General features: G+C 37.1%; 1 protein-coding gene across 1 annotated transcript in view; it reads right to left on the bottom strand.

The window, feature by feature from the left end:
- Positions 1–7,720: 7,720 nt before the first annotated feature.
- The window catches only part of LOC122257897 (uncharacterized), a 32,456-nt gene continuing 27,676 nt past the window's right edge, over positions 7,721–12,500 (bottom strand). The window contains exons 3-4 of the mRNA XM_043023438.2: positions 10,001–10,034; positions 7,721–8,785 (exon numbers count right to left, since the gene is read on the bottom strand). Of these exons, the coding sequence (XP_042879372.1) occupies positions 7,861–8,785; positions 10,001–10,034 (959 nt within the window). The 3' untranslated portion in view covers positions 7,721–7,860. The remainder of the gene's footprint in view (positions 8,786–10,000; positions 10,035–12,500) is intronic.

The raw sequence follows: 12,500 nt of genomic DNA, 5'->3' as shown, positions 1-12,500 counted from the left end.
GAGTTTTATGGTGATACGTCATAATTAAAACTACGTCATGCCGAAAGGTTTGTTTTTTCGCTACGTGTAGTTGCGTCTTTATCCAATAATACCTTAAAATCAGTATGATGACGGATAGCAAGGTTTCAGATTGATTACTACAAAAATCGCAAAAAAAAAAAAAAAAAAAAAAAAAAAAAAAATCAATGCACCATCACTAATAATTAACATACGTAAATATGCGTGATCATGCTATCTGTTATTTGACTCGTTTAATTATCAAATATATATATATATACTTATATATATATATACGTATATATATATATATATATATATATATATATATATATATATATATATATATATATTTATACACACACACACACACACACACACATATATATATATATATATATATATATATATATATATATATATATATATATATATATAATATATATATATATATACACACAATCAATATCATGGCCAGAAACATTTTGTGGGAAGGGAGACTCACGTCCAGTTAGTAATCAGGAATCCTAAAGGAAATCTACTTCACAGTTCGTTTGTTGTCTGTAGCTGAGCGCCCAGACGCGTCCTGAGCCATTTCGTCGCACGGATCCTCGTCCAAAACGCTCAGGGTGAACGATTTTACCACGCAGGGCACCTCTCAGCTGATTATTGTAAACAAACTCCGAGTCGAGAGGGCTCAATCAGATGTTTGAGAATGTAATATAGGCTATAAACTGTTGTAAATACTTTATTTGTTAATAATATTAATGACTTACGAATGTGCGGAGGGAATATGATATATGTAGTCCAGTTCCGACAGAGATACTTTTGAGGCTCTCAATTGGTGGCCATCTTGATTGTTTACAAATAGGGCGCAAGGAGAAGCTACGTACATCCAAACCTTGCCTTCTTCGACTCCACTTTTCACAAGATTTCGCCGCGAAAGGCACGGTGCGGCCGGCTCAAGTTACGCAGGGACTGGTACAGAAGTGAAATCTATAGTGTCGACAGAACAAAACGCATTGGCATTTGCATAGAATAAGTCTTGTCATCGAAATATAAATTTATGAAGTGCACGTATGTGAAAACATAGGCCTATGTATCATGTTATAGAGTGTAGGCTTAAATGCAAAGCCCAGGTCACGATCGTGATTCAAACAACAGTAATCAAGCAATCTTTAGTTGGCAGTTGGTAGAAGAAGCCCGTGATACTAATTGTACCACTTCCGATGGGTTTGAATACGACTGAATATTGGAACTGAAATACCTTTTCACCCTTTGTCACAGATGTGATCGTTATATTTCTATACTGCATGCCTCAATCCTCAGTAACACTCGCCAATTTCTTACCAGTTCATTTTTGAGTAAAGCATAATGTGAATGAAAAATCCACAATATATCAAAGGGTTTTGATATATTGTTGATTTTTCATACATTGCGTCAAAATGGAAATCGTGTTATCGACATCCAGACCAAAGCTTTTTGGATCAACCGTCAGAATGCAAGATTGACATTGACAGGTAAGTGCTATTATGTCATCACCTTGCATTGGATTTTAGTTACGGCATTTAAATAGTGACTATTTAATTCGATACGCATACACACGCAAATATGACATACAATAAATAGTTTGAAAAATACCCAAAAAGTGAGAAACGTTATGAATCCGTTGCTTATAGTCTACGAAATGTAAACCAATGATTCTGACACGTTTTTATCAATCTGCCTAAAGTTGTCTGCTTCAGGTACTTCAATTGCAAACTTATAAACTGACATCAATAACACAATGACTAAATCACTGACTGACAAACACACGATCACACCCACGAACACACTCAGAAATTTACTTGCCTTTGGTTATAAAAGTAAAAGTGTAACGTTGAGATGTAATGTGTGTAATACGATGATATAAGAGGCAAGGCTTCATTGGAATCACGATAGCCTAGAGCGAGAGAATGAGCAATGTAGTAGTCCTTTTTGTAGCAGAGTTATCTAATTTTGAAATATGTTAGAATAGAAAAATGCTTTAGATTTTTAATGGTTAAACTGACTGTTTAGCAGCATTCATATTTTTTAAATACCCAAAAAGTGAGAAACGTTACGAATCCGTTGCTCATAGCCTACGAAATGTAGACCAATGATTCTGACACGTTTTTATCAATCTGCCTAAAGTTGTCTGCTTCAGGTATTTCAATTGCAAACTTTTAAACTGACATTAATAACACAATGACCAAATCACTGACTGACACACACACACACACACACACACAAACACGATCACACTCACGAACACGCACTCAGAAATTTACTCGCCTATGGTTAAACAAGTAGTAGTGTAACGTTTAGATATAATGTTTGTAATCCGATGACATAAGAAGCAAGGCTTCATTGGAATCACAATAGCCTAGAGCGAGAGAATGAGCAATGCCGTAGTTCTTTTGTAGCAGAGTTATTTAATTTTAGAATATGTTAGAATAGAAAAAAATGCTTAATAGTTAGAATGACTCTTTGTTTAGCAGCATTCATTTTTTCAGCATTCTTTTGGTTCGTAATCTTTATCCGAATGAAAACCCCTCACAATTATTAACTGAATATCCCTAAAAATGTTGTGTGGAAGCCAAATTAAAATGCTATTCTGTGATATGCAGCAATCGACAGAGCGCAATATCAGTGTTTATTATTAATGTTACATAATACGTTTTATTTTTTGATATGGAATATCTCACTCGAGATGTAGGCTTATGATCCATTATTAGAACTGGTGCTATAGGCCAGTTTTCATCAATAGTCTGATTTCGATTGCTATATACAATAATTTTAGATTACATGCTGTATGGTCAACGTTCCTTTATCTTTAGCTGCATTCGAACATTTGTTACCAATTTTCTTGTGAATAAATTAGTATTTAAATTTTAAAAAAATATATAAAATCACTTTGTACATTATTTCCTTAACTTATATCAGTTGTCATCGATCTTTAAACTTTAAACAGTTCAGTTTTAGCGTCATCTGCCTTAAATCAAATAAATTAGTTAAGTATATTATACTAATTTACTTATTCGTTATACATTAAGAACGGGGAAATTCTTACAAAAATACATAATCTACAAATGTGAAATTGACGACTTGACCTGCATGAAGAGATATAATAACTTTGCAAAGGTTAATTAGGTGACCTCTCTATCACTACACTGATCGCGACATTCATTGACAGGTAATTTGAGAATAACTTTAGTCTCATTGTAAATGTACACGCAATTTTAGGGTTTCCTTCCGCAGATCCCGGAATCCCGGCTTAAGTAATGTTTTTTTTTTTCTCTCTTTTTTTCAGAAAATGTGTTTCAAATCCCGGGACTATAATTGTTATTCTTTATCACTAATTTGCACTATGTAAAGTATGAAAATGAATGAAACAATGAGACTGCTTCTTGAAAATTTATATCATGAACAACTATTAATGTTGCGTACAGTGTGTGGCTTGCGTGTACAAATTAATAAGAAATGTTTATAACTTGTAATCGCTAATAGTTTCATTTATGATTAACGGAATAAGGTTAATTATTTTTTTCCTTATTTAATAATACCTTGTACTCATGTTTACACCGGTTTCCAAGTTTATGAAGAAAATTATGTTTCAGCTTAATATACTGTATTCAATCAATTACCTGTTAATACTCTATAGAAACTATATAGATGTATTAGGGTTTTACGCTAGCAATTCATATAACATTAGGACAAATACCAGGTGTGGGGAATACCGAGATCCCAGGGAATATTCTGACTTGTTTTAGAATCCCGGAATGCTAAGAAACCACCAAAACAAGAAACCTTTTCTTTCACGCACGCATGCACAGGCACACACACACACCAGCACTCAGTCAACACTCATACACATACATGTTCTCGTTCAAAGACAAGCATAGACGCGTACACACTTATACATCATACATGTACTGTATATACCCCTCCCAGAAACACACAAACACACACACACACACACACGCACACTCGCACACATACACACACACAAACACAAGGCATGATATACATTATGTATGAGTTGTTGAAAGTACTGTTATGTTAACTGTAAGGAGAAATTACTATATTATCGGACCCCGTCCCTTAGTTCAGCCTTGCTCATGTAAACATATATAAAATCAATAGAATAGAAAATAAGTACCGACTAAAGTTACAAAGTTTCCCATCTGGAAAAATAAGCGACGTTACATTACAGATATATTTACCAATCGCATAGTGTAAAGGCTGAAGACCTCTTGAATTTATTTGATTCTTTCTTCATTATCAGTGATTTCGGTTGTAATTAGACTAAGGCTAACATACTATTTCTAAATTACATAGCTCTTTGGGATCCAAGTTGCCTCACTTGTGACATCGCGAGACTGTTACTATAATCCACGATGGGAGTCTGAGTAGAACCCTGGACATTTACGTCTGCCAGAGTGTGGATTTTGATAAAATCTTGTCATAAATTTAATTCGTCCATGAGTATTTCAATCGATAAGGAAACTTAGCAGTGCGTGTTTCCTCTCGGGCTAAGGATAGCTCACGCAGATACAAAATATGTATATTGATATGCATTCATATGTGTGAGTGCGGTAAAATGCATAAATAGTTTGAGAGAAAGAGAGAGAGAGAGATCGAAGTTCGTATTTGTCTTCATGAACTGTTTCTAGAGAGAGAGATAAAAAGAGAGAGATCAAAGTTCGTGTGTTTTCATGAACTGTTTCCAGGAACCATTTAGCCTACATCACATGCAAATTATGGGACGTGTCATGAATTTGCAGATAAGCCATTACAATGCTGAAAATATTTTTTTTCTTCATCTTTTTGATGGATTCAGATTGCATTGTTTACCATAAATTTAATAGTATTTGATTTCATATTCATGATATGTAGGAATATACGATTGGTGTGGGGTTTTGTGCTGACTATTCATGTTTATATAAATGATATGGTAAAACAGTTATATAATAGGTGACATCTGATTTTGATTTCGTAATGTGGGATATATATATACATATATATATACATATATATACATATACATATATATATATAAATATATATATATATATACATATATATGTGTGTGTGTGTTTGTATATGTATGTATGTATGTATATATATGTATGTATATGTATATATATACATGTATATATGTATATATATGTGTGTGTGTGTATACATATATAAACCTACATACATATATACATATACATACATACATATATGTATATATATATGTATATATATATTTATATATATATATCGTTTTTCCAATTTAGCTTTACTATGATTAAGGTGTCTGATAAGATAATTGTTATTTTTCCTTATATATGATATATATACATATATGTAACTCAAAATTATGACTATTTGGCATTTTCCTAACGAGTAAAAAGCGCAATAGAAAGTCATTAGGTACATATTTTTCACCTTTTCCCCGATTCTCTTTCATTCTATATTTCATCGTGGCATTTCCCTTTCTCTCTTAACTCTGTCTTCGTAGACTACCAGTTTTTCACTTCGATCAGTTTTTCTCTCCGCTCTATTTCCTCTCTCCTTATCTCATTTCCCCTCAGGAGGATCACCACAAGATACACCCCCCACACACACGAAAAAGAAAGAAAAAAAATCGCATATTTGTTTTCTATCCATTCTTAAGTAAAGAAAATAGAAACGAAAGTAAGAACATAATTTTCACCCTTCACGTTCAAGCAAAGAAGAAAAAAAAATCACTCATTTTTCATACCAATGTTTCCCCTTCATGTTTAAGCATCTCATGATTGAGTACGCCGCAGGGGGATATAATTCACACCGAACCCTCTTGTACAGGAGAATGGAGGGACAGGAATTCAGTAAAAGCGAAGTCATTGATTATATTAGGCGGGAGATTGACGTCTTGTATTGATGGGTCATTACGGGGAGGGATGCATTAGCTAAGGGGAGTGAATAAGGTGAAACGGATAAGGGGAACGGGATTTTGGTCCCTATTTCCCTTTATTATTGAGGTGAATGGATGTGAAATGGTGTTCGTGTGTGTGCGTGTGAGAGAGAGGGAGAGAGAAAGAGAGAGAGAACTAAAAGGAAAGTGAGAGAGGAGAGAGAAGGAGATAGAGAGAAAGAAAGAGGGACAGACAGGGAAAGAAGAAAGAAAGCAATGAGATGAGAGAAACCAGCATAGAGAATGATCGCTATAAAAAAGACAGAAAAAATGTAGAGTGAAAATGAAAGAAAAACTGCAGGAAATTGCCGAAGGAGCAGTGAAAAAATAGATGTTGAGGAAAGTTTGGTAAATAGAGTAAGAGGGAAAAGAAAAGAATGAGTAAAGAGGGAAATTAACAAAATAAATATCAGGGAATGTCTGATATTGAAAACTCAAAGATATGAAGAGGTAGGAGTCTCCTGGCATGATGATTTGCAGAGACAAGGGGCAAAGAAAGGAAAAGACTTAAAATGGAAAGGGTCAGTAATTCTCTTATAAATACCACACGCAAATATTCGAGTATACTATAGCAAGCGCAGACAAAAATTCGCATCCTCATATAAACTCACACCTCAGTAAAAGCAAACCCGCACTACTCATTATCACTAATTCCTCATTTAAATCTTAGCACTATTGTTGTTTCTTGGATATCCTAATAGCAATCTAAATCCTCGAATACGTATCCTATCTCAGTGACAATTCTGGGAGATTTAGAGCAACATTATCTTTTCATCAACACCGTCCTGAATTCGAAGTGATGTTTTGGTTTGGTTGCATCATTATGATAATCATCTTGGCGTATCTGTGTTGTCTTTATGCATTTATATGTTTCAAGGAACCTGGAAAAAATACATTATTCCGATACATATGCCCGTGAATTTGCTTTTATATACGTACGTTGGTACACAGATGTATAGTTATTATATCAAGTTCCTGCAAGCAGTAAGATTCTTATTTATAGTTTGTTTGTCTTTTTCATAACTTACGGACTTTCTGATCCTTTAACAAATGCCTCTTTGCAAAAGTGAGTTCAGTTCATTGTATTGTTGATCTTTGAGATAAATCCTGCAATAGTTTGTTGAAATATTTTCTGCTTTTGCTTGATTAGCATTATGATTATATAATTAAACATTTTTCTCATCAACTTCGATAACTTTATTGTTTTGATTCTTAAGACAATTGCAAAGCGAATCTGCTTATACATCATTATGACATAGATCGAAAGAACGATTGAGACACTAATATCTCTACACCTCCAAGATCCCCAGCTTAAGAATTCTTAGACATTTGCAAGTATCATTTCCGTTATGAGAGTCAACAAAGAGCTTCATATCCAAGAAGGATCAAACTGAGTTTAATGATATACTATAAATATACGATATACTATATTTTCTTTTCCTTTGATGCAACTTCCAACTCTTCTGGCGTCTAAGAATTCTCACACATACATGGTTGCTGCTTACTGCAATGCAACAGAAGATAAATCATTCTAATAATTGCAAACATGTAAATCAGATGGAAAGAAAAGACCATTTAAGAAAAATACTCTTTATTCCTTCCTTGACATTCCCAGCCATCCAAGAGCAACGTCAGCTGGAGAAGGATCTCAGAGGTCGCTTTTCCTCTCTTGAGGATACCAAAGATATCGTTGCAAGAACCTCTCTCACAGTGAGAGGAAGGGGGACAAACGGGAAGATTTTATCAATTTTATATTATATTATATTGCCTGTTTACTACCCACGAAATATATTAGGTGCAACTCTTATCTCACCAGAGAGAGTGAGAAGCGAATCAATAAAAACTCTCAAAAGTTCATACTGGCCATACACGGATGATTATCAGTGAGGATGTATGGTTTAGTTAGAGCTGCGTCGGGTGAAGCCAAACCCGCTGCGGTCAATTTCATCGAAGTTACGCTTGAAGAGATTACTCCTTGGCATGAAGGCTCTCTTGAGGAATCCGAAGCCAGCTCGGTCAATTTCGTCGAAGTTGCGCTTAGCGAAGCCCATACCGGCGCGGTCGATCTCATCAAAGTTGCGCTTGGCGAAGCCCATTCCAGCTCGGTCGATTTCGTCAAAGTTGCGCTTAGCGAAGCCCATTCCAGCTCGGTCGATCTCATCGAAGTTGCGCTTAGCGAAGCCCATTCCAGCTCGGTCGATCTCGTCAAAGTTGCGCTTAGCGAAGCCCATACCGGCGCGGTCGATCTCATCAAAGTTGCGCTTAGCGAAGCCCATACCAGCTCGGTCGATTTCGTCAAAGTTGCGCTTAGCGAAGCCCATTCCAGCTCGGTCGATTTCATCAAAGTTGCGCTTAGCGAAGCCCATACCGGCGCGGTCGATCTCATCAAAGTTGCGCTTAGCAAAGCCCATACCAGCTCGGTCGATTTCGTCGAAGTTGCGCTTAGCGAAGCCCATACCAGCTCGGTCGATCTCATCAAAGTTGCGCTTAGCGAATCCCATGCCGGCGCGGTCGATCTCATCAAAGTTGCGCTTAGCGAAGCCCATACCAGCTCGGTCGATCTCATCAAAGTTGCGCTTAGCGAAGCCCATGCCAGCTCGGTCGATTTCGTCGAAGTTGCGTTTGGCGAAGCCCATGCCAGCTCGGTCGATTTCGTCAAAGTTGCGCTTGGCGAAGCCCATGCCAGCTCGGTCGATCTCATCGAAGTTTCGCTTAGCGAAGCCCATACCAGCTCGGTCGATTTCATCAAAATTCTTCTTGTTGAATCCAAAGGCAGGTCTGTCAATTTCATTCATGTTGCGTTTGCTATGTCCGAAACCAGTGCTGTGGATTGGACGAAAAATATATATTAGGCAAAGGACATACAAAACTACAACTGCACCGACAATACTTTGAAATCGTAAACTCTCGTGGAAACTAGGAAGTTCATAGACAACATTTTTGTCTGCTTATGTTTTTTTGTATTTTTTTTCCCCAATATATCAAGTGACTTTTCTGATTAGATATACCACTAGTCAAAAGTATAAAGCTAATAACAAAATGTTCGCCATTGCAGTATAACTGTTATAAATGAAATCATTCATGACCATTGAAATATACTTAATGAAAACCCTAGACCATAAAACCATCCACCACCCTATCTTCAAGCGGGCGAGCCACAACTAGACAACATCGTTCTCTTGTTATCGAGTCCAATGACAGATATAGATGTCTCCTCGCCGCAAAATGGGCGACCTGTCACAAAAACATGTCTTTCTGGAGGCAATATCCCCTCAATGAGGCCCTAGTGTCATCCAACTCCCGTCCTCTTGTTCCTTGCTATCTCCTCCCCTCTTCTAGTCTTCCCCCTTTCTCTCCCTATTACCTGTTTGTCTGGATGACTAGACAGTGAGGTATATCTTTGGGACAAGAAAATGGAGTTTCCAGTTGACATCTGCCGGATCTGCGAGAGGAAAGGGTTAGGGTCGGGAGGGGAGAGGGACCGAGGGGATGTCCGGTTTCCTGGGCGTTGCAGCGGGAATAGTGATGGAGGAGGGGGAGGGTAAGCAGGATGGGTGAAGGGGAGGACGGAGAAGACATCTTGCAAAAAGAGAAGTATGGAATATGTGCCAAAGGCTATAAATGAGGCGAGAGAAGAAAGAACAGGCATGGCAAGCAAAAAAGAAAAGTAGTCCAGGTGTGATGCAATGCAAAGCAGATGTTTAAGAAAGAGAAACGTTTTTTTGGGGAGAAGAAAAGTGAGAAGGGAAAAGGCAGCAGACCGATGTAAACGTTAGAATAAATGTAAATGCAAGAAAGAAAGAAAGATAAATCACATTTACAAGCTGAACAAGCAAAAGAGAAGGCCCAGGTGTCTCGCTGTAAGAGCGAATTATAGGCATTTGATCGACTGCAGTTAGAAAATCTTGATGTGTCTATAATTTTGAAGATGTATATAGCCTCCCCATATGCGTGCCATCTTCCCTGACCAGTAAATTAAACAATTATCACTCCAAATGTACAGTATTAACTTTATTATCCATTAGCAAATGAACTTACGTGAATGCGTCGAATCGCTTTGCTGGAGGTGCATCTGTTGGTGGAAAAAAGAGTGCATCAGAAATTAATTGAATACTATTTCTCATAACTGAGAACACAATACACAGCCTAGTATGTGAAATAACCAAATAACATAATCATGAGCGAGTTAATAAAAGCTTTTAGAAGGTAGGCTGCAGAGCTGGTTCTAGACATTAGATTAGCCTCCCCTCAAAAGCAACACATTTTCTGTACATACTGGGACTAACCTAAGCTCTTGGCTGGTTTATTCGGTTTCCAAAATTTAGGCGGTTAAAAGGGAACAGACGCGTTATCTTTTCTACGTAGGTAAGTAGGTAGGTAGGAGAGAGAGAGAGAGAGAGAGAGAGAGAGAGAGAGAGAGAGAGAGAGAGAGAGAGAGAGAGAGAGAGAGAGAGAGAGAGAGAGAGTGTGTGTGTGTGTGTGTCACAGGATACCAGTCGTATTCCCGAGACTATTCTCTAAAAGCTCCATTAGTTGTAAAACAGGCTGGAAACGCCTAGCTGATTATTGTCTCCCGGTATAGAAAGGGCATCTGAGACTTCCCTAGTTCAGAGATATTGAAATTGATTACATATCTTAGAACGTTACGCGATTATTCATCTCGGAACGAAGAATCGTAACCGGATTATTACATTAAAACTTCAATTGACCATTGCAGTCCAATTGCAATTACTGAAGTCGAAGTATTCTCAATTTCGGTTTCACGAGAGTAAGTGCACAAATTAATCCCTACTTTCTATTTCTACTTAATCGTGTAAGGTCTCTGTTTGCATGCACCGGGATCTGCTAATGGCTCAATATGAGGGATTCATTAGTGTTGCATAGTAAATTCAAGAGCCCTAATGGCTTATATATCTCTAAGGGTTAACTTGTGCGTAATTATGGTGCGTTAAGCATCGTTAAGCTTATGCTAATGAATCCATGCCTCTATTGTAAAGCCGAATTCGTGGAAAATAGATAACCTTTTGCTAATGCAGAGTGTCCCAGATAAAACTTTCGTAAGCCAATAAAACTGCAGGGAATATCTTGTAACTGATAGCATTTGGTATTCTTGCTTTGGTATTCAAGACAGCTGAGTCTCTTGCGTGCGATCGCCAGTGCTTGGGGAATTGTCCAGTGACACCTCTGCGTCTCTTCAGGAGGAATGTGCTTGGCATTTCACTTTCTAAACTAAGTTTTCCTACTCACATAGTGGTCTCCTTTGCCTGTTTCCCATTGAGAAAGAACGTGGGTCTTGGGATGAAAACGAATATGTTTTAAGTTATCGAGCATAAAGGTCATCAACTTGAATGGAAACTTCGAAAGAAAGATACGTATGAAATATATTCAGAAGGAATTATAAGGCATCCACATATAATATTTTGAGAAAAAGTGGTGCAGAAAGTGCACAGTGTGTTACAAAGGGAAATATGTTTATTCATCATAGGGGCCAATCAATTCAGTGTAATGTTTTAGATTTTTAGATGGAAATCTGAATCAAAAACAAATATGAAGTATTTACATCTGGCTTTCAAGGATTACAAGAGCATCACTCAGTCTTTTGATCGATGATTTCTTTTTCTCACATGTGATACGAGTCCTTATAAATTCTTTTATGAAACAGTAATAACAGCAGCAATAACAACAACAACAGTCAAAGAACGCATCATGAAATAAACATTATCTTTATCATGATTCTTAACTTATGCACACGAAACAGAAAATAAAAATGACTATCTTTAAAGAAAACGGGAGTCTTGGAGGAAACACTCCGCTTCTGAATTAGCATACGTAAAAATCCCATAAAATCCGCGGAGGCGTTTTGGCTACAGAATTTGTATAACACCTGAGGGTGCATGGAAATGACAGAGGTGAGAGACGGATGGAGATATGTCTAGGGAGGAAGACTCGAACGTGTATAATGAGTAAAAGAAAGAAGTATTCTATCATATGAAGCTCCAAGTTCCCGAAATCAGTTAGACTTCATTTTCCCGCCCTAAAGATTTAGCTTTAGCGTTTCTTTCTCATTTGTTTCGGTAAAACCTTTTCAACAGAGTCCATGCATTATTCCAAGCCTCAGTTTCCAGCGCCCAGTCCCTCTTTCTCGCCTACAGGAACCTCGGCCTTTTAGGTTTCCCTTTCAAAGACGCTCTTTACGTTGTCTACCTCTCCGTATCCGGACCAGCAAATGGACGGAGGGAGGAATTCACTCAAATCAATTCCCTATGCGCAGCCTTTTCCTGCTCACTGGACATTTTAGGTGAGAAAAAATATCCTCTTTTGGGACTGAACAAATATATACATTTCGAGAAGGCTTTTCCGTGTCTGTGATAAACGTATTTTGTTTTTGAGGGTCGTGATGTTTTGTTTTCTTAAAAACTATTTTTTTATTATCATTACTATAGATTCTATTGTCATTATTATCATATCCATTATCGTCATTAGCTATTACTATTATCATTACTACTATTAGGACTACTATAAATACTAGTATTACTAG

Source organism: Penaeus japonicus, unplaced genomic scaffold (assembly GCF_977035675.1).
Source record: "Penaeus japonicus unplaced genomic scaffold, GWHDUDI00000001_assembly GWHDUDI00000002, whole genome shotgun sequence".
Classification (NCBI taxonomy): Eukaryota; Metazoa; Arthropoda; class Malacostraca; order Decapoda; family Penaeidae; genus Penaeus; species Penaeus japonicus.
This window is presented reverse-complemented; position numbering and strand designations above follow the sequence as displayed.